This window comes from Trematosphaeria pertusa (assembly GCF_010094035.1).
Source record: "Trematosphaeria pertusa strain CBS 122368 unplaced genomic scaffold BU26scaffold_10, whole genome shotgun sequence".
In the NCBI taxonomy this organism is placed as follows: domain Eukaryota; kingdom Fungi; phylum Ascomycota; class Dothideomycetes; order Pleosporales; family Trematosphaeriaceae; genus Trematosphaeria; species Trematosphaeria pertusa.
The window spans coordinates 29275-57080 of record NW_022987221.1 but is presented as its reverse complement, the minus strand read 5'-3'; the positions used below and the strand labels follow the sequence as shown (position 1 = coordinate 57080).

At 55.2% G+C, this 27806-nt stretch overlaps 16 protein-coding genes across 16 annotated transcripts; 10 read left to right on the top strand and 6 right to left on the bottom strand.

Annotated features, from left to right (window-relative positions):
• Positions 1-138: 138 nt before the first annotated feature.
• Positions 139-1254, top strand: BU26DRAFT_520866 (aldolase). The gene has a single exon (XM_033829392.1). The coding sequence runs from the start codon at positions 176-178 to the stop codon at positions 1190-1192; it is 1017 nt and encodes a 338-aa protein (XP_033681387.1). The 5' UTR covers positions 139-175; the 3' UTR covers positions 1193-1254.
• Positions 1255-1315: 61 nt separating this feature from the next.
• Positions 1316-3664, top strand: BU26DRAFT_44593 (uncharacterized protein). Its single transcript, XM_033824598.1, has 2 exons — positions 1316-2236; positions 2286-3664. The coding sequence occupies exons 1-2, from the start codon at positions 1716-1718 to the stop codon at positions 3472-3474; spliced, it is 1710 nt and encodes a 569-aa protein (XP_033681386.1). The 5' UTR covers positions 1316-1715; the 3' UTR covers positions 3475-3664.
• A 425-nt stretch (positions 3665-4089) lies between these two features.
• Positions 4090-6778, top strand: BU26DRAFT_44542 (Zn(II)2Cys6 transcription factor). Its single transcript, XM_033824586.1, has 8 exons — positions 4090-4271; positions 4332-4454; positions 4507-4787; positions 4840-5381; positions 5432-5705; positions 5755-5930; positions 5985-6165; positions 6216-6778. The coding sequence occupies exons 1-8, from the start codon at positions 4213-4215 to the stop codon at positions 6728-6730; spliced, it is 2151 nt and encodes a 716-aa protein (XP_033681385.1). The 5' UTR covers positions 4090-4212; the 3' UTR covers positions 6731-6778.
• On the bottom strand, positions 6749-8386 carry BU26DRAFT_520864 (FAD dependent oxidoreductase). The gene is made up of 2 exons (XM_033829391.1): positions 8036-8386; positions 6749-7932 (listed from the first exon to the last, which is right to left on the bottom strand). The coding sequence occupies exons 1-2, from the start codon at positions 8243-8245 to the stop codon at positions 6826-6828; spliced, it is 1317 nt and encodes a 438-aa protein (XP_033681384.1). The 5' UTR covers positions 8246-8386; the 3' UTR covers positions 6749-6825.
• A 273-nt stretch (positions 8387-8659) lies between these two features.
• Positions 8660-9820, top strand: BU26DRAFT_520861 (uncharacterized protein). The gene is made up of 2 exons (XM_033829390.1): positions 8660-8919; positions 8972-9820. The coding sequence occupies exons 1-2, from the start codon at positions 8771-8773 to the stop codon at positions 9744-9746; spliced, it is 924 nt and encodes a 307-aa protein (XP_033681383.1). The 5' UTR covers positions 8660-8770; the 3' UTR covers positions 9747-9820.
• A 472-nt stretch (positions 9821-10292) lies between these two features.
• Positions 10293-11960, top strand: BU26DRAFT_576096 (proline oxidase-like protein; the record flags this gene model as incomplete). The annotated part of the gene is made up of 4 exons (XM_033834368.1): positions 10293-10314; positions 10399-10924; positions 10997-11794; positions 11957-11960. 4 exons carry the CDS (start codon positions 10293-10295, stop codon positions 11958-11960), a joined length of 1350 nt encoding a protein of 449 aa, XP_033681382.1.
• A 93-nt stretch (positions 11961-12053) lies between these two features.
• BU26DRAFT_566760 (uncharacterized protein) lies at positions 12054-14528 on the bottom strand (the record flags this gene model as incomplete). Its single annotated transcript, XM_033833571.1, has 4 exons — positions 12054-12536; positions 12648-12770; positions 12822-13461; positions 13552-14528. The coding sequence occupies 4 exons, from the start codon at positions 14526-14528 to the stop codon at positions 12054-12056; spliced, it is 2223 nt and encodes a 740-aa protein (XP_033681381.1).
• Positions 14529-15362: 834 nt separating this feature from the next.
• BU26DRAFT_566759 (uncharacterized protein) lies at positions 15363-16530 on the bottom strand (the record flags this gene model as incomplete). Its single annotated transcript, XM_033833570.1, has 3 exons — positions 15363-15935; positions 15987-16180; positions 16230-16530. 3 exons carry the CDS (start codon positions 16528-16530, stop codon positions 15363-15365), a joined length of 1068 nt encoding a protein of 355 aa, XP_033681380.1.
• Positions 16531-17287: 757 nt separating this feature from the next.
• Positions 17288-18190, top strand: BU26DRAFT_506985 (uncharacterized protein; the record flags this gene model as incomplete). Its single annotated transcript, XM_033826966.1, has 1 exon — positions 17288-18190. The coding sequence occupies one exon, from the start codon at positions 17288-17290 to the stop codon at positions 18188-18190; it is 903 nt and encodes a 300-aa protein (XP_033681379.1).
• A 252-nt stretch (positions 18191-18442) lies between these two features.
• On the bottom strand, positions 18443-19762 carry BU26DRAFT_430724 (uncharacterized protein; the record flags this gene model as incomplete). Its single annotated transcript, XM_033823901.1, has 3 exons — positions 18443-18928; positions 18986-19173; positions 19216-19762. The coding sequence occupies 3 exons, from the start codon at positions 19760-19762 to the stop codon at positions 18443-18445; spliced, it is 1221 nt and encodes a 406-aa protein (XP_033681378.1).
• A 157-nt stretch (positions 19763-19919) lies between these two features.
• Positions 19920-21329, top strand: BU26DRAFT_552422 (NAD(P)-binding protein). Its single transcript, XM_033832154.1, has one exon. It carries the CDS (start codon positions 20260-20262, stop codon positions 21211-21213), a length of 954 nt encoding a protein of 317 aa, XP_033681377.1. The 5' UTR covers positions 19920-20259; the 3' UTR covers positions 21214-21329.
• A 1246-nt stretch (positions 21330-22575) lies between these two features.
• Positions 22576-23336, top strand: BU26DRAFT_44493 (uncharacterized protein). The gene has a single exon (XM_033824575.1). The coding sequence runs from the start codon at positions 22770-22772 to the stop codon at positions 23226-23228; it is 459 nt and encodes a 152-aa protein (XP_033681376.1). The 5' UTR covers positions 22576-22769; the 3' UTR covers positions 23229-23336.
• A 610-nt stretch (positions 23337-23946) lies between these two features.
• BU26DRAFT_566754 (uncharacterized protein) lies at positions 23947-24366 on the top strand (the record flags this gene model as incomplete). Its single annotated transcript, XM_033833569.1, has 1 exon — positions 23947-24366. One exon carries the CDS (start codon positions 23947-23949, stop codon positions 24364-24366), a length of 420 nt encoding a protein of 139 aa, XP_033681375.1.
• Positions 24367-24821: 455 nt separating this feature from the next.
• BU26DRAFT_576090 (uncharacterized protein) lies at positions 24822-26213 on the top strand (the record flags this gene model as incomplete). Its single annotated transcript, XM_033834367.1, has 4 exons — positions 24822-25017; positions 25204-25305; positions 25356-25424; positions 25475-26213. 4 exons carry the CDS (start codon positions 24822-24824, stop codon positions 25885-25887), a joined length of 780 nt encoding a protein of 259 aa, XP_033681374.1. The 3' UTR covers positions 25888-26213.
• BU26DRAFT_44457 (uncharacterized protein) lies at positions 26214-27304 on the bottom strand. The gene is made up of 2 exons (XM_033824570.1): positions 27272-27304; positions 26214-27218 (listed from the first exon to the last, which is right to left on the bottom strand). The coding sequence occupies exon 2, from the start codon at positions 26950-26952 to the stop codon at positions 26317-26319; it is 636 nt and encodes a 211-aa protein (XP_033681373.1). The 5' UTR covers positions 26953-27218; positions 27272-27304; the 3' UTR covers positions 26214-26316.
• On the bottom strand, positions 27032-27730 carry BU26DRAFT_44443 (uncharacterized protein). Its single transcript, XM_033824565.1, has 3 exons — positions 27538-27730; positions 27272-27485; positions 27032-27218 (listed from the first exon to the last, which is right to left on the bottom strand). Exons 2-3 carry the CDS (start codon positions 27483-27485, stop codon positions 27112-27114), a joined length of 321 nt encoding a protein of 106 aa, XP_033681372.1. The 5' UTR covers positions 27538-27730; the 3' UTR covers positions 27032-27111.
• Positions 27731-27806: the final 76 nt, after the last annotated feature.

Below are 27806 nucleotides of genomic sequence, written 5' to 3'. Positions count from 1 at the left end.
GAGCGGCCAGGCACAGTCTACAGCCAGTCTCCTCGAGCTGAGGCCTTGAAGATGCACCGGTGACGGCAAGTTGCTTCTTCTTAATCCGTGTCAGCCCAGCTGCAGTCCCGTCGAGCCCCTCCACTGCAGTCCCGTCGAGCCCCTCCACTGCAGTCCTGGAGCTCACCACCATCACATGTCTTCGCACGTGCCCCCGCGCGGCGTATGGTGCCCCGCCGTCACCTTCTTCCACCCGGACACGGACGAACTGCAACTGGACGCGCAGGCTCGATACTTCGAATATCTGTCCACCACCGGGCTCGCCGGCCTCGTGGTGCTGGGCACGAATGCAGAAACGTTTCTGCTGACGCGCGAGGAGCGCAAGGAACTGGTCGCGACCTGTCGCCGCGCCGTCGGCCCAGCATTCCCCATCATGGCCGGCGTGGGCGGCCATTCGACGCGCCAAGTGCTGCAGCACATCGACGACGCAGCCGACGCCGGCGCAGACTCCGTCCTCGTCCTCCCGCCCGCCTACTTTGGCCCTGCCACGACGCCACAGGTCCTCGAGCGCTTCTACGGAGACGTCGCCGCGCGCAGCGCCCTGCCCATTATCATCTACAACTTTCCAGGCGTCTGCAATGGCGTCGATCTCGACTCGGCCTTCATCACCACCATGGCCCAGCGCCACCCCAACATCGTCGGCGTCAAGCTTACGTGCGGTTCTGTGGCCAAAATCACACGTCTGGCCGCCGTGCTCCCCCAAAGCCGCTTTTCCGTGTTCGGCGGACAGTCCGACTTCCTCATCGGAGGCCTGAGCTCGGGGTCGTCAGGCTGCATCGCAGCCTTCGCCAACGTCTTCCCCAGGACCATATCGCGCATCTACCATCTGTACCAGCACGGCGCCATCGATGAAGCGCTCGCCTTGCATCAAAAGGCGGCCCTGGCTGAGCAGCCCATCAAGGCGGGCATTGCGGCGACCAAACACGCGGCCGCAATCCACAGCGCCGCATATGCCGGCATCGATAACGCTGTCGCGCTGTTGAGACCGCGTAGACCCTATCTTGAACCGGCTGACCCCGTTAAGGAGCGTATCCGGTCGACCATGGCAGAGGTGGCCAAAATCGAACAGAGTCTGTCCACGGTCAAGCGGCCTAATGTAGTCGAAAAGGTAAATATACCTTTTCCGCAGCTACACGCAGCGTCCCGGCTCTAACACCCAGGTAGCTGAAATTTCCAGATATATAGGATAGATGGAGAAATGTTGGAAGCTCAAATGACTGGTGGCGAGAAGCCGTATGCAGCGTCGAGGGATAGGCCTCATTTCAAAATCGTCAATCCAACACCCCTTCGTCTTATCTGAATACCCACGTCAGGGCTACAAACAGAAGCGGCCCAGAAGCGCTTTAGGCGTATTCACCACGTGTGCCTACGCCCCAAAGTTCCGCGGGTTCGTTCCCGAGATGGTGGCAAGCTCACCGGCCACGCTGCCGAAACGCGCTCGATACACGACGACTGGGGTAGCCGGCTCGGAAAGTCTATACCCCACAGCGATCCCTGCCATTCCTCACCTAGGCTGTTTAGCACTAACCGAGGGTTCGGTAGTGTTATCATGGGGGTGCTGACTTCTAGAAGGATATGTATACAGAGGCCCCAGCCAGCCAACTTCAGGACTCCATCCTCACCCTCCAGTCCATTTCCTCCTCCCCCTTTGATCGAAAAGTTTCCGTCCTTCCACAATGGCAGACGACAAGGACTACATCTCCGCTCCCGGTGAGAAGGCTGTCGATGTAGCATCATCGGATAAGGATATCTATCGAGTCGACACCCAGTACAGCGTCCGTCGCGGCTCTGTTGGCAACGCCGACGAGCTTCAGCGACATCTTGGAAATCGGCAAGTCCAACTAATCGCCATTGGTGGTTCTATCGGCACGGCGACCTTCGTCAGTATCGCCAATGGTCTCGTCAAAGGGGGCCCGGGAAGCTTGTTCCTCGCCTACACCATCTACTCCTGCATGCTTGGCTTAGTCAACAACTGCCAGGCTGAGATGTCTTCTTATATGCCCGTTACCGGAGGCTTTATCCGCATGGCTGGCAAATGGGTTGACGAGTCGTTCGGCTTTATGGTTGGCTGGAATTTCTTCCTCTACGAGGCGCTCCTTATCCCGTTCGAGATCAGCGCACTGAATCTCGTCTTGACTTTTTGGCGCGACGATATACCCGTAGCTGCAGTTGTGGCGGCCTGTATTGTGCTCTACTTGTAAGTTACTCTACACGGAAACCCAGGCGAGAACTAACTAAAATCCCAGCTCGATCAACGCATTCGTCGTAAAGTGGTATGGTGAGGCGGAGTTCTGGCTTGCCCTCGGAAAGGTCTTCCTCATTCTGATCATGTTCTCCTTCACCTTCGTTACTATGTGCGGTGGGAACCCGAAACACGACGCATACGGTTTCCGATACTGGAACAAACCTGGAGCTTTCGCGGAATACATCACTACCGGTGCCCTTGGTCGATTCGAGGGTTTCCTAGGCGCCCTTTGGAGCGCCGCATTTACCGTCGTCGGCCCCGAGTACGTGTCTATGGTCGCCGGAGAAGTCAAGCTTCCCAGGAGGTACCTCAAGAACGCATTCAAGGCGACATACGCACGTTTCGCCTTCTTCTTCATCGGCAGCGCGCTATGTGTGGGCATCATCACTCCGTACAACGATACCACCTTGGTGGAAATTCTGAGCGGCAAGTCCCACGGTGGAGGGACCGCAGCGGCATCACCGTACGTTATCGCCATGCGGAACTTGGGCGTCGAAGGCTTGCCTCATTTGACCAACGCACTCCTCTGCACCAGTATCTTTTCAGCCGGTAATGCCTACACATACTACGGAACCCGTTCACTCTATGGTCTCGCCATCGAAGACCAGGCTCCCAAGTTCCTCCGCAAGTGTACAAAGGCCGGTGTGCCTCTGTATTGCCTCGGCGTCACAATTTTGTTCCCGTTTCTCGCATTCCTCAACGTCTCCAGCGGATCCGCCAAAGTCCTAACCTGGTTCACGAACGTCATCACCGCGGCCCAGATCATCGACTACCTCGTCATCTGCGTCACATACATCTTCTTCTACCGAGCATGCAAAGCTCAAGGAATATCTCGACGCACGATGCCCTATTTCGCCTCCTTCCAGCCATACTGCGCGTGGATACCCCTCGTGTTCCTTACCTGCGTCGTTAGCTGCTACGGATACACTGTGTTTCTCCCCGGCGGCTGGGCCATCGACACGTTCTTTACGTACTACATGATGGTCCTCGTCGATCCTGTGCTGTTCCTCGGGTGGAAGATCATCAAACGCACGCGTTTCGTCAAGCCGACGGAGGCAGATTTGATTTGGGACAAGCCGACTATCGACGCTTACGAGGAAAACTGTACGGAAATACCCGTGGGGTTCTGGGTGGAGATCCTGCAGATGTTTGGCTTCCGGAGGAATAAGAGCGCGCACTCGAAGGCTTAAGCGAGCAGCCCGGTCGTACGGGAACGGAGCAGGTAAAACTATATCTCGCGCTGTTTGATTGGACCTTTTGGAAATATATGCGGAACTTTCGTTGCGGGCGAGCATCTCCTCGAAGGCGGCTCTATTGCCGTGTTGGCTTTGCACTATCTGTTCCATGTAGATGTTTAGACGCGTGTATTAAGCTATCGGGCCTGAATCAGTCGATAAATCAGTCGAACATGGGACGTGTGGCTTCGGCGATTAATGGTGCGCTCCTACAGTATCACCACTGTGAGCGCAAGAGTGCAACGAATACCGGGACGTGGTCCGATACGAGGGAGAAGAAAAGGGGGTTCAATCGGCTGCGGACCCGGTGGCCGGCTGGGCATCCGATGCCGCATCAGCGTTTTCCGCTAGGCTGGATTAGGATCGAGTATCCAGCGGCTGGTGATAAGGCTGCGGTTGGCAACGAAACAATGCGTGAGGTGATGGAGTCGCAAGGAAAAAGACGAAGGGCTGGTATCGAAATGGAGTGTTGCACCTTCCTCGGTTTGGAGAGGAGACCATCACGTGACGTTGCCGCTAGGTGATGTTCCTTTCCCCGCATCACGAATTCTGCGCAAATGCAACACTGACCTCTTTTGAGGTGCCACGCTTTCTCTTATTGTGCTCGAGGCTCTCCGGAGTCATCGTTGCCCCGCCTTGCATGTGACGTGTCACGTATGTGGTTTGACGCCCTGCTGCTGAGGACAGGCTGCCATGGCTGCAATGGCGAATTCCAACGAACAGCGACGAGTAACGAAACGATCTTCCAACGCGTATGGCTCACCGTCTCTTGCGTTCAAAGAATTCTTCTGACGTCCGCCATCTGGGCATAGCTGCGCGCGATGCCGGAGGCAGAAGATCAAATGCTCGGGTCTGCAGCCCTGCGCGAACTGTAGCAAACGAAACCTCCGCTGCGTCTTTGATGACCGGGATAACAAGATCATGGTAACTCAAGGGTAAATACGCGCTGGATTCCAGTCGGGAATGCAACGCTTATTCCTCGCTTAGCTATCTCCTTGACTTGGAGCAAAAAGTGGCGCGGCTGGAACGGGGCCAGGGCTTCGCCGCGCGCGCCTCTGAACCGCGACATGGCGACCAGAATGCTGCAGAACGAGTTGAGAGAAGCGTTTCACAGGACGGGCAGCCCCGGCGGGCTTCTCGACCCAGTCCTGGAGAAACTTGGGAGAGTTCCCCAAGGGGAGATCGGGCGAACCTCGAAACTGCCGAGTTGACCAATCCGCTAATTGAGTCGCCATCCAAGTTTATGTCATCATCTACTGGAAGGTCGTGTGAGTTTCAGTGCCAATTTTCTTAAAGAAACCTCTCTTACATATATCTCAGTCTACCTTGGCACTTCGTCAAACTGGTCTTTCCACGGACAGCTTCTTAATCTGGTTCACCAGCATATCCGCAGGACACCCCTTCCTGGTGCTGACTTGCTCTTCGATGGCTCAGCGTATCACCTTCCCTGGGACGGCTCTCGAAGCTTGCCAGACTCAAGCACCCCCATCGTCCCAAGTATCGACTACGCTATGTTTTTGATCAATGCCGTCAAGTTCCATTGCGCTCAGCTCGTGCACCTGTTTGAGGAGGATGACTTCATGGCCAACTTACATGCATTCTACTCCAATACAGAGAATGGAGCACGGAAGGGGAGCTTATGGTACATTCAATTTCTGCTAATCATCGCGTTTGGGAAGACATTTGTGCAGCGTAAGCATCATGATTTCAGGCCTCCTGGTGCCGACTTTTTTGTCCACGCGCTCCAGCTTCTTCCGGACACCAACCGCCTTTGCCGAGAACCGTTTCTGGCGGCTGAGGTCTTGTGCTGCATAGCACTTTACTTGCAAGCTTTGGACTCGCGAAACGCAGCGCATGTAACAGTACGATGCTTCTTGTCAGGCCTATAAGCTACTGCTAATTATTGTATAAGATAGGTCAAGCCATGCGCATAGCACTAGCTCAAGGCATGCACACAGACATGCCGGTCGCTGACTTGGGAGAGCCACTTGTTCAGCGATCTCGTAAGATTTGGTGGACCGTCTATATCTTGGACCGGCAAATGACTTCACTGATGGGGCTACCTCAATCGATTCGGGACGACGATATCTCGTGTCAGCTCCCAAGATTTTCTGGCTCAGCCCAGCGAGCTGCAGCGCTCAAGATGCAGATCAAACTCGCACGTATATACGCGGAAATAGCCAGGAGTGGGTGAAATTCTCCCCTCCTTGTAGCGTATTCGCTGACGCGCGCTAGCTGTGTATGGGTCCAAAGGACGACTCCGCAAGAAGTTTGTCCTTAGTATCAAGGCCGTGCTGGACGATGTGGCTGCAATTGCGGAAGAGCTACGAGACTCGTTCCCTTTACATGGTGACGAGCGGGTTGGCGGCATCTCAAGAATGCCGGCGCATCTGCACCTTCTCTACTACCAGGTACGTACTACTACGTGTATGTTTCATTGTCTCCGCGCTTACAAATTTACGTAGACTATCGTTGTCGCCACAAGGCCGTTGCTTTTCTGCTGCGTAAAGAAGGTCTTTGAATCTCCGCGAGAGGTCGGGCCTTTGGTCTCCTCGCGCAAAATCAGACCTTTATTAAACATGTCTCTGGAGGCTTCACAGAAGATCCTGAACATTCTAGAAAGCCTACAGGATCAAGGTCTTCTAGGTAAGGCGCTCGAAACTCTATCCTAGTATCGTGGACTGACAGTGGTGAAGAGACGTTTCTCCCATGGGACCTTGACTCGCTCTTTGTATCCACAATGGTCCTTATACTCACCCGATTCGTTGATGAGAGTCTATTGGACAGCCGATCTCCATGGTTAGATAAGGCTTTTGCCTTTCTTGATACTATGGTATCGAGCGGGAACCGGATCGCCGAATTCCGGATCGTCGAGCTACGCAAGCTAGAAGAGATGCTATCTGAATATTCCGCCACCCGAGGTCAGGAGATAGGTGCGTCTACCATAGACCAATCGGGCTTGGAGCATGGGCAACGGACGGCAGCACCACCATTCCCAGCGGATATCCATTCCACGGCAAACCTGCTTCCGTCGGAGGATACTATGGCGATGTATACCGGCCTCAGCGATGAAAGCAGTGGATTCGGCGAGGATTTGACGGCGGAGCAAATTCTTGCTGTCGCGGAGTCTATGGACCTTGGAGGCACCGATTGGCTGTCATCTTTTGCGACCATGGATAATTATCAGATGGTCGATCCTCCTAATATGTAGGCCAAATGAGTTCGCATTCACGAAATACCTGACCGTATGGGATCTGGACATAACAGCAAGTTCCCTTCGCATTAAATGTGCGCGGGAACAATACATTACAGCTTCGACTCTACCTGGTTGATTTGGAGATCGCGAATTTCCTTTACGTCTCCTATGCGCCAGCTCACATCATCCTGGCTCGCATTACCGTTCGCGGAACTGAAATTCCTCCACCGCCACCTAGAAATGGGCTGCTGCTCTTTCGCAGAATTCAAGAGGTCAATCACCCATCGTCCAACGATAGGGAACATCTTGAAACCATGACCGGAGTCGCCGGAAAGCAGCATGACCGAGGAGGACGTTTGCGGAACGTAGTCTACAACAAAGTCGGAATTGCTCGTATCCGCAAACCAGCACAGAGACTTCCTCACCAGTGGTCGATCCGCGAGATGCGGGAGAGTCTGGTGAAGAAGCTCGCGCATTTTCAGCTCGTCCTCGTGCGGCACAAAGCGGCTTTGCGTCAAAGATTCCGGCGGTTGGGAGAGGCCTGTCGAAGGGTCGGTGTTGACATAGCCGCCTCCCATCGGGCACAGCTTGAGCAGGTTCGTTTTGGGCTCCGGTTCGAAGAAGAAGCCAAGATCTCGGGCGTACGTGACAGGTATGCCGCGAAGAGAAGACGTCTCGTCCTCCGTGAGGCGGACGTGGGCGACGGACCAAGCTTTGGCCTGAACGTGCGAACCAATTTCGGGCACGATTTTCGTGGCGGCCGCACCAACGGCCACAATGACGAGAGAAGCAGCGTGGAAATCGCCGCCCTGTGTGCGGACTCCTACGCTCTTCCTCCCCTGACATGTGTCCTCGTACACGATTTCTCGGACCGCACCTACTTTCTCCCCAAGGAGGAATCGGACTCCATTCTCACGCGCAGCTCGGTAGACGCCGCGTAGTGCATTTGCCGAATGCACGTATCCGTCGTACTTGTTAATATACCCTTTCCATCCAGGTAGCTGGCCGTCGAATTGCCAGCACAGTTGCCGGAGCTCATCGCGTCCGTCCACGCCAGAAACGAACGGTTTCATGACCGGATGCCGCTCAGCAGCCGCGCGAAACCGCTCCATGGTATCGACAGCTTTCTGCGGCGCTGCTCCCGTTACGCAGTTCAAGAAGCCGACGCGATGGAAGTGCGGCGCGAAGAGCGGTGTCTGCCAAGCTTGCATCGCTTCCTACCGGTTCGTCCAGCAAGTTAGCTCTTCTGGTCTAGTGGACCCATGTATCCCGAAATGGCCAAATAATTGGAAACGATGGGCATGGGTAGGGCAGACGCACAATGGCTAGCTCGGTGTAGAAGCCATCCTCGTACTCGGCCCGCATGATCTTGTTGAGATCGTTCGCGGCAGACCAGCGCGAGGGTATCTCCTCGTCCTGCTCGAAAACGGTAATGTCCGTGTATCCACGCGTGGAGAGCTCGAGAGCGGTGGAGAGGCCGAATGCTCCGCCGCCGATGATGATGACTGGCTCGCTCTTTGGTAAGGGCATTGTTGAATGACGGGGGTTGTGGATGGATGGATTTAGGGGGAAGATGAAGAAGTCGAATCTAGTAACGAAGGCGAGTCGTGTGAGTGTTGTATGACGGAAGCCGGTTCGACGACGTTATTCTATTGCAGATGAGAGCTCGGCATCCGGCTCTTTGATCACCGGCTGCGCTCGGAATCATCGGAATGAAGTTCCTCAAGTGATCGACAAGGCCACTGCGCTAGTGGTGGGGTGACCAGATCCGGTGGGTTGATCCGACGTCTAGAACTGTGGGTCCGGGATAGACCGGGAAGCAACCCGTTCCTCGCGGGACGACAGCCGATCTCTCTCGCCTACTCCGCATCTCTCACCGACAGCTGCGATGACAAAGAGCTGGACGAGTGGACTGCGAAGGAAAAACTGATCCGATGGGGAGCAGCTATGTGTAGGAGATAGCTCCATGGCGCTGGAATCGGAGCAACGAAATCACAAAGCCGCATCCCCATCAGTGGACATGCTCTTTGCGAGTATTCCCCTAGCTTCACCTCCATGGCCGGTCCCGTGACTCAGCAATTCGAGTCCAGCAGCTTCCGTCCAGGTTTCAAAACGACCACTCTACCAGGCATTCTAGCAGGAGACATCTCCGCAGCCGCCATCTCAGCAACTCTCATAGCACCCGTGATTACAGCCATAGACAGGTCCGTCTCATCCCAATGACTATGCCCTGAGTAATTCATAACCCCTATGCAGAGCCGTTGTCGAGCACGCCGGCTCAAGCACCCGCCCTCTCCACACAGCTCTCAAAACCCACATCCTTTGCTCATTCCGGCACCCACGCCTCTTCTTCACCGCAAAACCCTTCTTCTACGTCTGGACGCTGTACGCAGCCACATATTCCACCGCGAACGGCGTGGAAAGCCTCGGCAGAGCATATACGCAGAACACGAACCAGGTGCTAGTTACCTCCCTCACATTCCTCTCGACATGCCTCGTGAACGTGCCGTTGGGAGTATGGAAAGACGTCCGATTTGTCCAGATTTTTGGACATGGTCGCACCCCGCCGAACAGCGCCCTTGACACTCCAACCACGAAACTCGGCGCAGCAACAGCGCCGCACGCTACGCTCCACCACCACCCAACAGCAAAGTTCCCGAAGACAGTAGCAGCCACCTTTCTCCTCCGCGACGCTCTCACCATCGCAGGCTCTTTCACACTGCCTCAAATGCTGTCCCACTCGATACCCGAGACGCTGTTGTCCGACCCTGTGGCGAGGATGGCGGCGATGCAGCTCGTGGTGCCCGTGCTATCGCAGGTCGTCGCTACGCCTGTGCATCTCCTGGGGCTGGATCTGTATAGCCACCAGCACAGGCGCGAGCGGGGAGAGCGGATGTGCAGGATTCGGAGCAATTTGGGAGCTGCGACTTTGGTGAGGTGTGCTAGGGTTATTCCGGCGTTTGGGGTGGGGGGAGTTGCGAATGCGGGGCTGAGGAGGTTGTTTCATCGGAAGGCGGGTGTGATGGGTTGATTGGGGAGGTGAGCGGTGGTGGTATATCTGATCACAATTGCGAAATGGATCTACGCAAGCAAGTGTAGGATACGATATACGCTTGATAGTACGAAGAACAGCCGCAATGCCGCCCACAGGGGAGATGTGCACAGAACTGTTTCATTCTCTGCATTCAAAGTACATAAACGAAGGTTCCTCCCGAGCTCCTTGTCAATATCGGCAGCTTGTTTAGCGAGTAACAAGCACAATGATTCGGCATTGGTTTTCCTTATCGGCGTCCAACTAGACTTGGCGGAGCCTAGAGACGACGTACTGGACTTTCCGTGCCAATCGGCAGACCTCCCGATGAACGGAAAGCCGACGCGAAGGTCACGGGAACACTGAAGCCCCGCGTAACTAACTGCGATGCGGGGCTCACCAATTACATGAAGAGGCGTCTCGGGAGACAGCAGAGCATATATGAGATATTGTCCAGTAAAAGACGGTCATACAATATAACGAAGTTCTCGTTGTTGCTCCTCGCCCACTTCTGGCAGCGGTTACGCCAACCTTCACTAAGCCATAATGCTACACTTTCGACTCAGCAGTACATTGTTTAGAGGGGTAGTGAAGAATGGCTTCGGAGCAATATCCAGCACCAGTTTCCAAGCCCGGCTGTCCTCAACTGCAGTGCCCCGGCTCAGGAGCAGCAAGACGCCCAACTCAGCAACAGGATCAAAACCACTCCCTCCCCCCGACTTCCCACTAGCCACTATGCCTCTTCGCATGCTGCTCCGCTCTTTATTCATCGCCACCATTTCCTCGAAACGCTATCTGCTCATTCCGGCGCTTCACCTCCTCGCCTTTTTTGCAAAGCCCGGTAGGAGCTTTCTGTTCAACGTCGATCGGAATCCTGTGCTGCATGCGCTGCTGAAGAAGACGCTGTACAATCAGTTCTGTGCGGGGGAGTCAGTGCAAGAGACCAAGGCGTGTGTGCGGCAGTTGAAGGAGCTGGGGTTCCAGGGCGTCATTCTTACGTACGCAAAAGAGATGGTGTTTGATCATAAGGCTAGAGCCGAGCTGCAGGAGAGTGTCGATTTGGAGAGAGCAAAATATGGGAAGGTGGCGCCTGAGTGTAGCGCCAGCATCGAGGAGTGGCGTCTGGGTACGCTCAAGACGGTTGATCTAATCGACGAAGGTGATATGCTCGCTATAAAGTACGTCCTGCAACTTCTCACCATCCATCAATTGCACTCCACCCAAGCTCTCCAATACTAACTTACCCCAAGAATGTCTGGCGCCGGCCCATCCGTCACATCCGCCTTCGCCAACAACGCCCCGCCCCCGCCGCAACTCCTCTCCGCGCTCTCCGAAATCGCCACAAAATGCGCAGACCGGCGCATCCGCCTGATCGTCGACGCCGAATCGCAGCACATCCAACCCGGCATTGCCCATACCACACTCTCACTCATGCGCCAATTCAACCACGGCGCCGACGCCGTCATCTACAACACGTACCAAGCCTATCTGAAGAGCACGCCGGCGGTCCTCGCGCACCATATCGACGCCGCGGAAAAGGAGGGCTTCACGCTGGGTCTGAAGCTCGTGCGCGGCGCGTACATGCACTCGGACGACCGGGCGCTGATCCACGCCCGCAAGCAAGACACCGACGACGCGTACAACGCGCTTGCGCAGGGCGCGCTGTGCCGGCGCATCGGGGAGTTCGGCGCCCCAGACGCAGACGCCCGGCGCTTCCCCGCTGTGAACCTGCTCCTCGCGAGCCATAACAAAGACAGCGTGCTTGCGGCGCACAGGCTGCATGCGCAGCGCGTGGAGGCAGGACTTCCGACTGTGCCGGTGTGCTATGCGCAGCTGCATGGGATGGCGGACGCGGTGAGCTTTTCGCTGCTGCGGGAGGAGGGGGCGGAGGGGGAGAAGCCAGGGGTGTTTAAGTGCTCGACTTGGGGGAGCGTGGGCGAGTGCGTGGGGTATCTTTTGAGGAGGGCGGTGGAGAATAGGGATGCGGTTTTGAGGACGGGGGAGGAGGTTCGGGCGGTGAGGAGGGAGGTGGGGAGGAGGTTGGGTTTGTGGGGGTTTAGGGGGAGGCGGTAGGGGGTGGGAGTTGGGGGCTTTGTGTTGTAGGAGGTTAATAGTATGGGGAGGATACGGGAATTGGATGGAACGAGAAGAAGTTCCTGAACGAAAAAGAAGGGAAGGAGGGGAAGGGGAGGGGATAACCGGTCTGCAAGTTAAAACGCAGTGACAATTCACCTCGTGTCTGCACTGCTCTGTCCTCCGCTAGCTATACTGCTACAATCGAAACATACCATTTGAGCGCAGATCAGCCTAGACGGGTGAGACTGGTGGAGACAAGCTCCCTCCACGCTCCGCCGTTCCGTCATGCCTAGGTGGGTCTGCGCCGGTGTCTGCCGTTCCGCCAGCTCGGAGATCCCTCACACCACCCTTCACTGGCGAGACGGGCGACTCTACGGCCGTGCTCAGAGTTTCTGCGCGGTTAATACCGGGGTCGATGGGACCCACCTGCTCCCTGTGCTGCACGCTCCCGTTCTTCTCACTCATGGATCCCTTCCCCGCCACTGCATCGCTAAGCGTGGTATTTGCCTTTTCTTCCTCAGCAGCCTGCAAGCGAGGATGCTTGACGTTGATGATATCTAGGACAGCGAGCTTCGCGTTCTGTTCTGTTAGCGGCACGAGGTCGTCGCCACCGCTCCAGGTTCCGCAGCCAAGCTCCTCGTGTGCGAGGCGCTGCAGCTGGAATGTGCCGTTCAAGGCCCATTCGAGACGATGGTATGGATCTATTTTGCGGTGCTGCGGGTGCGAAGACAGGGTTAGCCGGTGTCCTCAGTTAGAGGAGAGGGAATGAGTCCACGTTCTGAGGCGGGAGAGGAATTGAAGATTCGTGTTCCGCGACGTACGTACCTTCTGGATGAACGCTGCCAGTGACTCTAGGGTATAGGAGGTGAGGATGATGAGAACGCCGAGAATAAGAGTAAGGCTGAGGCCGAGGACGGAGAAGGATGTGTAATCCGTCGATCGGACTTTCTGTGTGTGGTTGCTTTAGCGCTGAACTGCTGTTTGGATAATGTGTCTCACCTGCTGACAGCGTGCCTCGCGTTCCATGTCATCATTCGGTCTAATAAAGAACCGTTGCAAATTCTGGTCAGTCGGACCTGTAGCTTGCTCGATAGTCATGCGCTGTAGAGCAGCCAAGGTCGTGGCATGAAGGTGCTCGACGTCACTCTGCCACTGATTGGACGGCAACGGGCCCTGGATACCAGCATTTAGTGTGTACCTGGAGGTCAACGCGGTGGTACCAAGTCGATCGATGATTGCCTCGATGCTGGGAGAAACGTTGAGCGCCCAAGTCATCGCGTAGAAAGAAGCATTTTGGCGAGGCCTCTGGAAAAGCGACGCAGCCTCGTTGGCCACTTGGGTGAAACCAGCCAGTTTTGTGCACCCATTGGCACCGTTTACGTTCGGATCGCACCATTGATGCTGCACTTTGCACCCCACGAAAGAGGCCGGTCGGTCCGGAAGATATAATGGCACTGTGATCTCGCCGTCGCCGTCCTCCTTTGTGGTTGCCATGTACCACGGGTCGGTGACGGGCTGCACGAAGGCGATGTCGTTCGCAGAAAGTGCAAGCAAGGCTAGGTCCGCGTCCCCATTGGTCTGGTTAATTTCTGGGATCGGGTCAAAGTCGCCCCAGTTTTCCGCATACACTCTAAGTGCCCTGATGATAGTCAGCAATCAGACGACACTCGAGCGGAACGAATCAGTGCGGTTATGGCCATTCACCGTAGAAGGGATAATGGATGCTTACATGATAGTATAGTCAGCCGCGTTTTTGGAGATGTCCGAGGGCCGAAACATAGGATAGTCGTATGTGTAGTTGGCGCCAGTGTGAGTGTTCGGTCCGTACAGATATGTCATGTAGGGGAAGTCGAACGATCCCATAGTTTGGTTCACGGGTTCCGAATAGCCTTCTGTGCGTAACGGCGCGCAGGCAGTCACCCGTCTGTAGAGAAATCGATCCTGTGGGGCCGCATTTAGCCCCAAGTCATGGTGGCTATCGAAGTGCCCCGTATCGATGACGAGGTTATCGTTATTCAGCAAGCATATCTTCGGATCGAATGGGCAGGTTGCGTTGCGGGTAACGCTACCTTCGATACTTTTCTGCACGTAGGTCGGGCACTCCGTCGTTGCAGCCTCGCCGCGATAGCAGCGCTGAGCGTAGGCGGCGGCATCAACTGTAAGCTGGGTAGCATAGTTGATGAGCGTGTCCGTGTCGGTGAAAGTGAAGTTGGAATCCCACCACAAGTAGCCGCAGTTTGGGCTGGATATCATGACTTCCCCACCCATAGAGCTTGAGATGCGCGAGGAGAATACACCCGCGACTGCGAACCCAGCGGCCAACGTGGCTGCCAGCGCGAACAGCGGAAGTAAACGCTTCAGTACGCGAAGAAGCCCTGCCTTGCGTCGCCAGGACCAGATCATCCAGAAGATCTCAGCTAGCACGCCTGAGGACGAGTCTGAGTTCCGGAGTAATGCTTGGCGCTGGTGGTAGAGAGCATCTCGCGGATCTTTGGATGAACGCCAATGGTGGACTGCGAAACAGGAGATTCTCCAAAATCTAGCGCCAACATAGGTGACAAACACGGCCAGAGCTGCAGTCAAGAACGCGCCGCTGCTCTTCGTAAGTGTGATCGTTGCTCCTTTGATAGAGCCCTGGGACCAATTCGTCCAAAACCCGAGTACGACGCCATTCTCGGCGACACGGTTAGCGACGGTCGAGCTCATCGCTTGCGGAAGCAAATTTCGGTGGGGTTTGCTGGCTTAGGGAGGCGGCGGTTAGTTTCTGTTCTGCCTGAGCGCATGCGGTGGTTTAATGTATGGTTGGGATTGAGGCTCTCCTGAAACCTTTCGAAGCACCATTTTCTGCTGATTGGATGCCCTGCCATGCGTTCCAACAACGTGGCAGTTGAGGACCACATGGCTACTGCAACACGGCCAGCCTTGCGAACGCGGCTAGCCGTTTGCGGCTCGTGATAAGAGTTAGATGGCGTTGGTTGGCTAGCAGTATTGATTCGGTGGTGACATCTCTTGAAAAAGATGCAGGAGCTGAAATGCAGGTTAAACTGCAGTGCGTCCATTGAGAATGGAAACATGTAATATCCCCGGTCCGTGATTGCATTTTGGGAGGGGGAGCCAGTCCTCGTGCAAGGGTGGGTGCGTCGATCGCGTGTGGGGGCCAGCCTTGTGCCACGAGGCTGAAATCAAGAGATTGATGATAAAGCCTACTGATACGGGAAGCCTATTTGTTGCCGGATGTGCTCAGGTGGTTACTGGTTCACGTGAACATTTGTGTCCTATATATATAGTTATTTTCCCCATAGTTCCATCAATGGACTCCTGTCTCTTTACTTGCCAGCTTCCTGAAGCTGTTCCATTATATATGAAAGCCGTCACGCATGCATGGGACACAGAAGATCTTTATTGACGTGTGCTCTAGTTCTATCTCCGTGTAAGTGAACGCCGCACAGACAATTGGAATATGTACTCACCATATGCGCAGAATCTCGGAACTAGCAAAAACTACCTAAGCAATAGTCGAAGACGTCCCATCGACTAGTTTCATTGCTGAAAGTCTCCCCAACCATCGGGGTTCCCTTCGGCGCCTTCCATTTCCTCATCCTCATCGTCAGGCTGCTTTTGGACGGTGAACATCATGTGTACCTCATATGAGCTGACATACCCACACCATACCGTCACTTTCGAAATAGTCGTCTTCTCCCCGAACGTATTCTTATGCATGATGAGGAAGATGGCGGCGCCCCGTCCGTTCGGTGAACTCAACAGCGCCCTGCCCTCCTCGGTGTCCATGTTAAACTCGCGGCGACGATTCCACCGATAGAACCTGCGACAGTTGGCCTTGACGTCGTTCACGCCCAAGATACGCTGCAGAATTTGTCCCGTTTCGGCGTTCGCTATGTCGGCCGAGACAATGTACTTGATGTTCGAGATGTCCTTCTGCCGGCGCCGAGCGACCTCCATCCAATCGAGGAAGACGACCTCGCCCCAGTTCTTCAGCCTTGGCACCGTAGGAATCTGGTACATCCGAGCCATGTATGCGGGACCAAACTTCTGCCAGCCGACAAGGACACCGTCGTCGACATTGATAAGGGAGGAGAAGACAGCGTTGGTTGCCTGAAGATGTGAGTATGATGGAGGTCCTATGTAAGGTAGTGCTTGACCTACGGGATACGTGACGCCGTCATGTACTGTCTGCGTTGTGTGCTTCCATGCAGCGGGGACAACGGGACCTCCCTCATCGTCTCTCCTCCAGTTTATATTGAGAGCACGGGTCATGTGTTGCAGACCAGGTCCGGCGCCCATGCGGAAATCAGCAATGTCCCCACCGTTGACTGTGTAGCCCCAGCTCGTGAGATCCGCTACACGCGGTTAGCATCTACCAGCCCTCACGTCTTTCGGGGAACTTACCTGGGTAATTGACGAACGGGCTCTGGATGGATCCTGTCCTTCCAGGGAAGTACGTAACTGCGACCGAATCCCTCGAGCCCATGGCGGCGATCAAGCTGCAGCCTTCATTCACGGCCTCGACCCATTTACTCTGGCTGATTGGGGGATATGGCACCCGCTTCCAGAGATTGCCATCACCGGGGTCCGCCTCAAGGGCAAAGGTTGAGACATTGCCCGCGGAATGGACGGCAGCCGCATGCGTGAAGGCGAACAGGACGGCCGCGACCCCAGACACCGCAGTGGGAAACCTCAGAAGCCTCATGATGATTGGAATTCGAGTCGAACCGGAGGCGAAGTCGTTATAGAGGCTCTAACTTCGTCAATAGTTACCCGTCTGGAGAAGGAGAGCACCCCCGAATCTGTTACGTCTTCTCGAAGTCGCGTGAGCAGGTCGCGAGCTGCTTGCAGTCACCATTTGTGGTAAAAAGCGGTGAAGTATACCAATCCCGCTGATCCCCTTCCTTTCCGTCGAACCTGTTGCAGACGGGGTAACGCGAACTTAACGCGCAATGTGCAGCGCTGCGCGTCTTCCAGTGGCTGGAAGTAAACAAAAGCTTCACTCGTGCCCATCTCCACAGAACCGCCGTTGCCGTGGTGAAAAGCGAGTTCGCCGCCAACGCAAGATTTTACGCGCCCCTCCGCTGTCGTCCACAAGTTTTCTCCTCCACCGTCGTCTACGAGAGCTCTCCTCCACCGTCGTCGGGGAATTCTCTCCTCTACGCTCGTCGACGAGGGCTGTTCTCCGCCTTCTTTCCAACTCAGCCACAATCACTAACGGCCCGAAGAAGCCAGTGATAATACGGTACGTGAAAGCAAGCTCCCCGTTCCCGATCGCAGTGTGGTGCGGCTGCCACCCAGCCACATTGCGTGACGGACACCCCCTCCTAACCCAAGTATTCGCTTCAATGAGGCCGACATAAAAGCGCACATACATACAACATCCCAACATCGACCTATAACACTTTCAAGACAGTGCTCAAATCTCTCCAAGCGAGTGTCTCCTCAGCAGGAACGCCAGGATGTCCCGTCCTGACGATCTCAAAATCAAGGGTCGTGCTAGCGCTGGTTTTGCCCATGAGCCCGACGACTTCAAAATCAAGGGTCGTGCTGGCGCTGGTTTGAACCCAGCTCCGCCTTCCCAGGAGGCTCCGCCAAACGAGGGCTGGAGTCAGTATCGAAGCTACCTCAGGAACACTGGCCCAGACATGGTCTTCGGAAGCAACGGCGACATACGTGAGCCAGGGGACCCAACACCTTCGTCCCCGCGTTCGCCACTGCACATTCGAAGGCCGCGAGCGCGAGGACGACACCGGCGCCCGGACATGTACCCCCCGCCTGGGGATTTCTATACCCCATCGTACGAACCGCGTGGTTTTCCGGATGGCGATCGCCGACGACGCCAGGAGCGATCCCTGACTCGAGACTCCGAGCACTTTGAGTATAAGCACAACCGTTCACCGCGTAGCGAGTCTCGTGACTATCGATATAAAGACCGTGGACGGCGCCGTGAGCGTTCCCCTGCGGCAGAGTACGAGTCTACGTACCGCCGCTCCCCGTCCCGCTATGATCGCTCGCCGTCCCGCTCTCAGTCAAGGACACCGGTTCGCCGAGGACGTCCCCAGTATACCCAGGATCGATCAAGGAGTCCGATTCGTCATGAAGAGGGGCGCGGCAGCCCTCGGCGCCGTGGACGCTCTCGCTCGTCACGATGTCAACGCGATCACTATCGCGCAGTGCCTCGCAACCGATCCCGGGAGCCTGAACGCCGTAACACGACACGTGAAGGGCTCCAGCGCCGCAACCGCTCTCCGCTGCCACCGCAGGAAGAGGAGTACAGGGGGCATAGAGGCAGCAAACGGCGGGCGCCAGAGGCGGGCAGCTCGCATCCATCTCCGAAGCGCCGCCGCAGGGATCAGGCCTAAGAAGGAGCACTATGGACGAGTTGTGTGGGCGATGCTATGGTGCGATCACGGCTGATAAGAATGGTCCATGGACAGAAGTCGAGGATGGGTGAGCGTAGGCACAGATCCACTATGGGATGCGATTTGATTTTCTTGGGGACTGTGGGCCTCGTGTGATCCTCCGTAGAGGCGCGTTCGGTCTGTTGGTGGTTGGCGATATTCGGCAAGGGTAGTCATAGGCCGCCCGGACGTCCTATGATGTTCTGTGCTGTATTATAGTTTGCCCCCTCTTGTAAGCAACCATCCTCTCATGTCATCGATGCCCATGAGCCCAACCATCACCATCCGTGCAAACGCGTCCACGTCATCCGCGTTCGCTTGTTGGAGCACTTCGCCGAAGTCGAGCCCCTTGACCAAGTAGTGTTTCTTCTCATTCCAAGCGATGGCGAACTCGAGTGGTGACATGGCAGCCCACAACTCAGTGGAGACCGTCAAACGGTTTCCAGCGGCAATCTCATGTCTGCAAGTGGTAAAGCGTCCGCGAATGAGATTGAATATAGCAACAGTTTGAAAGACAGCAAGAAGTGTGCGACGACAGGATTCACGGAAGATGAAGGAAGTCCAGGCATCGCGAGCGGCATTGCTTGGATATAGTGGAAGAGTACCGATTTGTTCCGTTTCATGGATGAGGAGTTCGTGCAGGTCAGCCCCAACTGCTTCAAGATAAGGGCTCAAATTCTCGGCATGGTAGTAGCGTAGCTACATTGGATTGGAACTTAATCATGACAGTCATGGCGAATGGGCGGGTATACTTACATCGTCGCTGCATACGAGCATGGTATTGTACAGCAAGAGTGCGTGTGCTCGTGCGAGCATTTCGATTGGTGCGGTCTGGCATGGCTGAGCGATGAGGTTTTGAGCCCGGTCGATAATATGGCGTGCCACGAAAGTAGCATTCGTGTCATTCCGTGCAATGTATAGCGCGCAGGCGGCGTACACATCTACTAGTGTTAGGGACAGTTATTGATCGTCCGGATCCGTCATACCTTGAAGAGGCCGTGGCATGTAATCCTCATACAGCCTCGGATGGCTCCAATGCGTAGCATTCTCCTCGACCATCATCCGGGGCATGAGCTTCAGCTGCTCGATGGAATACTCCACTCTTGATGCAGAAAGCGGGGCAAGGATATTTGTAGGAAACTCTTTGGCTGTGACAGAATTGGGCCTGGATAGTGCCATTCCATCGTTGCGGAGCATGCCAGCGAGTGTCCCGAATGAATTGAGCGCCGCGGAGAAGTCGAAGTCCAGTCCCGCATCCAGTGCTGACGGAATATCGGAGACATCGACATCAAACGGCATCGCGACATCAACATTGCCAACCGGTGCATTCGCAACAGGGGTGTCTGCTTCGGAGTCGGCCATAGCGGGGACAGAAGCCTGAGGCGGAGGCGGATAAGTGCACCGCAGCTTCTGCCTGGTGCATCGAAGGCAGTTCGGTTGCTGGAGGTCGCATCTTCTCTTCGCCTTCGCACATTCAGAGCACGACTTCTGGCGACCCTGTGGATTCGAATGGCGCGTTCGGCCTGGCGGCATGCTTAGGGGATTCTGGTGAAGGTGGCCCGTAAGCTTGAGGTGAGGTCTGGTTTCGCGTTGGCACGCTTTACCCCTTTGGGATAACCCGTCATCGGTAAGGCGGCCAATTGCGTCAACATCATCATTCACGCACGCAGGTCAGACGATTGCCATTTCGCCTGATCGAGATTCCTCCAGCTTTGCTCCTTGACCAAGAATTCTGAGTGGTGGCGGGTGAGTGAGAGCATGGACGCCTTTTCCCGGCTCAAATCGTCCTCGTCCGCGCGGTCAACGAAAAAGCGCGGGCTTCCGCAGTCTGCGTGCGGACTTCCGAGATTCTACAACAGAGACGCCGAATACGCGAATAAGCGATCGCCATGTCGTACGTGTCGTTTAACTTCACTTCTAATGGTATCTGTATATAAAGATAGCCGAGGGGCGGCCTTCTTCCCTCTTCTGCATCAACTGGTTCTCCCTACGGTTACTTCTTCCGCCTCGAAGTCCTCCCACTTTCCGACATGCCTCAGAAGACCGCTTTAGTCATTCGAGCCACCGGCGCTCAGGGCAGAGGTGTAGTCAAGCATCTGGTCCGAACTGGATGGAATGTGCACGCCTTCGTGAGCGACCCGTCGTCCGACCGAGCTCTTACGCTGAAGAACTATGGCCCGGGTATATCTCTCTACAAGGGCGCGCTGAGCGACCCCCCATCCATCGAAGCCGCCATCAAAGGATGCAACGCAGTCTTCCTCAACCAGATGCCCACCCGCGGCGACGATACCGAGACCCGTGAAGCGCAGGCAGTGCTCGACGCCGCAAAAGCAACCGGAGTGCAGTACATCGTGCATTCCACCACCCTCCCTCTCAACGACCCAGATATCCGCACAAAGCTCGATGGCTCCGTCGCCGCTCCGGCCGTCTTCGGGAAGGGCGATGTCGAAGAGCTGGTTCGCGCCTGTGGCATTCCCTGGACTATCATTCGGCCAGGGTACTTCATGACAAACCTCGTTTCGCCCTTAGTTGATTTGATATTCCCGGAGTTCCGCGAAGGGAAGTTCGTCAGCTGCTGGGAACCCGATACCATTCTGGCGCTTGTGGACCCCGACGACATCGGTGCATTTGCCGTCGCAGCTTTCAACGATCCCGACAAGTTCGCTGGCAGGATTCTTACTTGCGTTAGCGAGCTCGTGACGGTCAAAGACGTCGTTTCTCAAATTTCGACTGCGACGGGCAAGGATATCGACGTTCGTTACCTCACTAAAGAAGAGGCGGCAAAGGAGGCAGCACGGAATCCAATGATGGAGGGCCAGAAGTTGTCGAAGGGGTTACATGAGCTGGTGGATATGGAGGAAGTCAAGGGCTACGGGATCCCGCTTACGAGTTTCAAGGATTTCTTGGAGAAGAACAAGGACGCTCTGGTTCCGAATACTGATGGAAAGAAGGTTGAAATCCGTCTTCCGTCCTTTAATGAGTAGGAATAGAGCCGCCACAATACACGATTGTAGTTATCACTGCGACCCTTGGACTATCCGAGAAACAACGAAACGTATCAGGAGCAAAAGGATCGCAGTCCTTCTACTCTTATAAAAATAACATCCTTATATCCGCCAACAAAACGGCATTATCAGGCAATCTGGTTTCCAAATTCAGTAGCACTGGGTTGGCAGCTAGAAGGCGGTAGTGTCGAGAAGGTCGTGAGCAATTTAGCGGGAACTGCAGTAAACGTTGACCATGTGACCAGCATTGGCGCTGAGGAACGCCGATTAGATCTGGCGTTAATGGCATCACGATATGTGTACGAAATCCATCTACAGATACCGGCAGATTCGGTTCCTATACGAGAGCCGTTGATAGGTATGTACAACTCTCACAGGTTTCCACGTCGCCATCGTCTTCTAACCTGAGAATTCGTGACCATACTGAAGACGAGTCCGGCTAGTTTAGTCTCTGCTCTTCATCCTGTTCTTGATCATCGCCGGCAGTTGCACTGGAAGTAGATTCCACAAGCCTAAGGACCTTAAGAAACCTTAGGAGCGTATAAGCGGGCTAGGCAAAGAGCAGCTTGGATGCCTTCGTATTCTTCTTGGACGCGTCATTTTGATGGTCAGTCACTATAGTGCACTGTAGGTGATCCACGCTCGTCGGATTGGGGACAAGCCTCGGTGTGTGCGGCTCTCCTGCTTGCTGTGCTTCGATACTTCGCCGTTACCGTAAGGGAAGGATTTGGAGATAGGCATGAGATGTTTCGACCTCAAACGTGCCGTGGCAGCAGAGGTATTGGTCATGCTTAGCATTCGAGGAAGCGTGATGGCGTTCTTTCATGCCGCAGCTGGACACCATCGCCAATACCTGCATGCCTTCAATCCCCGCTATCTCGTAGGAGCGTTCTTTCGTATCGCAGTGTGCATAGAGTTCCTAGCCTCGTGAAGAAAGGTGGAAGGCGAGGAGACGGTTGCCGCCAAGATCCCAGGAGTAAAATTGATCAGGATAATGAACGCAATCCTGGACTATGGGTTACTGGTTCACCGACTCCATAGAGATCCAGAGCCAAAGCGGTGAGCCAGATCAGCCAGCCTTGGCGTCGGCATGAACTCCCACATGCTGGCGTGTTTCTCTCCAGGAAAACCTCGCGCGTCTCTCCACACCACGTCTTCGTCTCTCCACGCCACAGCTACCTATTGTCGCCTTCTGCAAGCAGACCGTGATAGAGAGTTAAGCAAAAGACGGGATGTTGGGACGGACGGAACGCGGCTGATGACAAGCTAGACCCTGATAGGCTTAGCCCACGGTCAACTTCCTCGGCTCGTTTCGCAACCTCCGGACCCTCACCTTCGTCCCAACCCAATGCCCTTCAGCAAGCTCTCGGATAATAGAGCTTAATACAAACCGTCTTTGTTGTCCCAAATTGTATTATGAGTGCCCTCTCTCCAATCTACCAGGCAGCGGCGCGTCCACGTTTTCGAGGACGTCCCGAAACCCCGAAACCTCCACGCCAGGGCACTCCGTAGCCACACTGCTCACGCCGTTGTGAATGCCTAGTTATCCTCATACTACGACTCTCCACTATGCAATCCTCGCACTGCGGGTACGCTCGAGTCCCCGCTCCCGTCCGAGATATCGATCCCCGAGCGAAACCCGACGACCCGGTCGGACTGTCCCCACAGCGCACAGTATCAAGGAAGCATGGCTTTCGCACGCGAAACTGGCGAAACAGCAACGCGACCAAAGCTTTGTAAGGATGCGAAATGTCGATTTCGCCAATCAGAGAGGTCCCCGGCCAATAAAAGCACGCGCAGAGGCTGCTCTGCATCGGCATCCACCGCCAAGGGCGTCTCCGCACGATGCGGACTTTGTGCAAAGTGGTACGGCAACATCTACGGCTTCGCTGATAAAGTCTTTCGACATTTCGAGCAGCCAAGACCTCTATGTATACCTAGGTAGTCGCGGAGATAGCCGGGGCTTATTCGGGGATCCTCACGAATTAGGCTGACCATAGCATCAACCGAGCTCCAGCCCTGCACGTGCGGTATATGCCCCTACGGCGATCTACGGCGTAGCGATTTTGCCTCATCCGGTAAAGCGATAGAGCCTTGCTATGCGCCGCTTGGCTATTCCCTGGTTTGATGAGTCTCTCCGAGATTTCATCGCAGCGAAATCTTGAGAGCCAACCCTTTCTATATTCGCTACGAGGAGCGTAGGCTGCGCGATGAGACTCTCCAAGACTGTGCCACCCGTTCAGCGCATAGATATGAGAACGACACTCGATTTCTCTGCATGGCTAAATCGTGAACCACGTGGTCCTGTTAACCAGCCTTACACTCTGACATCCCCCACACTGCTGACGCGCACGGCATACATCAACAGGGGAGTGCACACCCCACAACACCGGATCGGGCTACACATGCCAAGCCTGTTTCGGATCTACGCCCTGCTCTACTGTGTACATCCACGAGACATTCCTTGTTGGTATCCTGGGATCAGATCCCGACTCCTCTGACTCTACAAATACAGAAGAGCTGGCAGCTCGACAACCCCATCAACAACTCACATCCTCACCACTGCAGAGCAGAACAGTCCTTCATTTCCCACCAGCAGCACATCAGCTAGATCTGACTCCATCCCTTCCTCAACTCGTCTACAATATTCCGTCCTGCATAACAACCAACTCCAACTCCAAAACCACCCCACCCCACCCACACACCGCAACAATGAGCACTGCCAACCAGACCATTCCCGTCGACCTCCTCCCCGTCCCCGAGGACCAGTTCCAGCGCGCGCAATTCAACCCACAGGCGCACCTCAAGCACAAGAAGTCCTTCGTCAACAAGGTCTTCTCCAAGCGCTCTGGCTCCAACTCCTCCAAGCGCAGGAAGGACGACGCCGCGGATGACACTAGCGAGCGCGACTCTATCCGCACCACCACCTCGAATAGCTCCGGAAGCATCCGCTCCATCATGTTCCGCAAGCACCGCTCCAATACCAGCACCTCCACCTCATCGACCGCATCGACCTTCTCCGAGAGCGGCTCCATCTACAGCAACATGTCCCTCGGCAGCAACGCGAGCAGCTCGTCTGAGTGCGACAAGTACGGCATGCCGAAGTCGCAGTGGATCCCGCAATACTTCTGAGCGCCGGATCGATTGATGAATCAGTCAGGCTCGAAATTTGTACATAATACCCCTTTCCATTCCTTTTCCTTTCCTCTTCATTACTATTGTAGATACATTCCTTTCTCCTGCATTTTCTTTCTTTCTTCCTTGTACATACATACATTTCGCTCAGTGGAGCACTTACGGTTGATGATGGTTAGAGGGGAACTAGGTCCACTCCTTTCTCTCTCTTATATTTCCTCATGCATTAGATGCGGCGTACTTGCGCGGCCGTTTGGAATCGCTCTCTCGGGGAGCTGGGTAGTTGGATAACTGCATGAATCATAATCTATTGTTTACCTAAGCCGGCCGTGCCAGTCGATATGCCTACTTATTCTCGCTGCGACGCTGGCTCATGCAGGACCAAATATAGGAGAAGATCAGCAACGAGTCTGGAGTCTCTCCATATCATAAAGTTTTTTCTTGCATTCGCGATGGTCCTTGTTTATGAAGTAGCTGTCGGCGAGATCAAAAGTGTTTTGCCAATAGAGCCCTACTTCACCGCTCCTTCCCTCTTCGAAGCGAACTTAGCCCATGTGGCGAAAAATACAAACGCTGAAACTTCTCCTCCCCCTTTCTTCTTTCCTCCTTCCACTCCACTGCCACGTTGCGATCCGTGGAACGGCAATCGTAAGTGTCGACCCGTTCACTTCCGCGGCAATCGCGGACCATCTTTCAGTTCGCAATGGCGAAGAGCGGCGGCAGCCGCTATACGGAGCCGAGCCCTGCCCAGAAGCTCAAACGCGGAGCCTTCGTGTCTGGTAATCCCGCTATTCCTATTCGCATCCCTCTCTGCTGCACGCTGATATCCTAAAGGCACTGCAGCCGACTCGTCACCGCTGCATAATGGTTCCCGCACCCAGATACGCCGGCGCCGACGTCAACGTCAACGCCAGCGCCAACGCCAACCATACGGAGGTGAGTTTCTACTCGGTGCCACTTTCTGTAAATATGCTGAGGAGATGCAGCCACGCAAGCCTCGCAAGCCCTTTCTCGACCTCCCACCCCTGTTCACGGCAGCCGCAGCAAAGGTGCAAGTCAGTTTCATTTCCCGTCACGCAAAAGACATGATGCTAATGTCACGAAGGCAAAACGGAGCCGAATCGGCAAGAACCAATGAGCGAGGCACGGGCGCGTCTCATTTATGAAGAGGCCCCTCCAACAGCAATGGATCTGCAAGAGTACAAAGCCAAAGTCGCCGCGCATTTGGACCTCAATAGCAAGGTCCACCCAAGACTATATAACTCGATCGGGGCGAAAGATCTTGGGCTCTGCTTCGCGACGTTCTGCACGGAGCAGATGTGTGCCGCGGCTGAGCGATGTCCGTGGCGTCATGCTTGCCTCACTGAAAGCGAGGCGAATTGGATCATCGGGCTCGGTGAAGAGAAGTTCATCCGGCTTGCCGCTCGGCGGTGGATGACTCCAAATGTAGCCTGCCGAAGTAGCTTCCCAGGCATGTTGGCGGGTGAGGATACAGGGAGCCAGGAAGCGATGATTTGAAGAAATGAGGGGGTGGAAGAGAAATGGGATATGTGCAGAGCAAATCTGGGCACGGGATGTTCTTCAAGTTACTTATATTGTACCACATCTCCATGGAGCCTCAGAAGGTCATCACATGTTCTTCTTAAATGCAGCCCATTGCGTTGCCCAACCTTCTGCTAGCTTTATCCACATACCGGGTCCGACATCCCATATCCACGAATGTGTTTTTCGCGGACATTGAGTTGCCTAGAGACGCGCTCCACTTACAACGGAAACCCAGCTCCAAGGAAACTTTGAACGACGCTTCCATCATTCCGATCGCTCACCACGGGTGACCAGGCTCGAGAGACTGCCCCACCGGTCCATCTCCCAGTTTCCCTCGAATTATCCACATCCGCAGGAAAGCTTCGTGCGCCATATTCGGCGCGTCGGGAGTTTCCCAGTTCTTCATGAGGAGCCTCGCCCGCGGAAGCGACACCCTCCCACTCGAGATGAGAAACCGTAGGTCTTTCCACTCGATTTCGTGCTTCCATCGGCATCCACCGTCGGCGTGTGGGTACATCTCTTGCCTACCGAAGGTCGCCTTACACAGCCCGTAGCACTCCTCTGGGGCACAGCATAACGGGAAAGGCTACCCTGGCTGTCTGATCCATACTCTGTCCACTGTGGCACGTATTTGCCACACGGTGTCGGCTCGAAGTACCTGCTGCGCTGGGCTTTGGCGTAAGCCTTACGGTCGAGCTGGTCGAGCTCCTCGAGTTCGGGGTCCCGCTGACCTGGAGCTAGGGGTCTAGCAATGCGTGTGCGGGAGACGGGGATAGAAACGGGAGCTTCTTGAATCGAACGCCTTGGCTGAGCACGAGTCGAGTGGACCGTTGGCGGTGGCATGGCTTGCGCCTGTGAGTCTCGTGGTTCCCAAGATTGAGCCTCCGGTGACTGGGAAGTTTGATTTGAGAACAACGGTTGGGGAGTGTAAGGTCCCGCAAATGGCACGTGGTTTCCACTGAATTGCTGAGACTGAGGTATTGGTCGCCTTCGACGAGGCTGCTGCGAGACCATATCATGTTGAGACGCCTGTCCCATATATGCATTTGGATTAGAATTTGAGGAGGGAGGTCCATAGGATGCGGCCCGGGAGTCTGATCTGTGCTGCGCTGCTGCTAGGAAGATGTGTTCCACTCTAGCATTTGCCTCTTCCTCGATTTGCGCCGCCACGGCCTCACATACGCGGTCCGCAATGAGCTATGGGAGGTCTAGTGGAAGAGGTAAATATTGCGGGTTCTGAGCAGTTGGTTGCTGCGGCCGGTTCTGAGGCAGGAATTGGTGAGGCAAAGGGGGCGTCCGTTCCACTGATAGTTCCCATGAGCAACAACATACAAAAAAAGGCTTCCCGCACGCTTACCATAGGGATACGAGGAAGGGTCGGTCGGAGACGCCCAACGCCATTGTCCAGTAGGCTCGTGGTGCACCCACCAATTCATATTAACATCCCGCTCCCAGACCCATCCAGGCTGCAGTGGCGGTAGGGGGCTTGTATGAGGATAGAACGAAGCCGGGTTTGGTTGTCGGCTGTATGCTTGAGGCGGCGCCTGGGACGCTGCGCCGTACCAAGACATCTGCGTTTTGCTCAGGATGATGCCCTAGTGTCTGCAGCGAATACACACGTACCTTGGAAAGCCGGCGGAGGGTGCAAGGGAAGAAGCCGCCGCGGAGAGGGGTAAAGCGATCTTGAAGTCCGCGTCCGTGCGCCTAGCTTGACGCGCTGTCAGGTGACGAATATATTCACTCACCCTAAGCCTTGGCATTCGCACACAAAGGGTACAGCCATCCCGCGCAGAGACGGGTCGCCAGAGGAATCACGGATAAACGATCCGTTCGTAGGTTTTTCATTCCGCCAACGTAGTGTTTCGCTTGCACTCGGTAAGTGTCGATTAGCA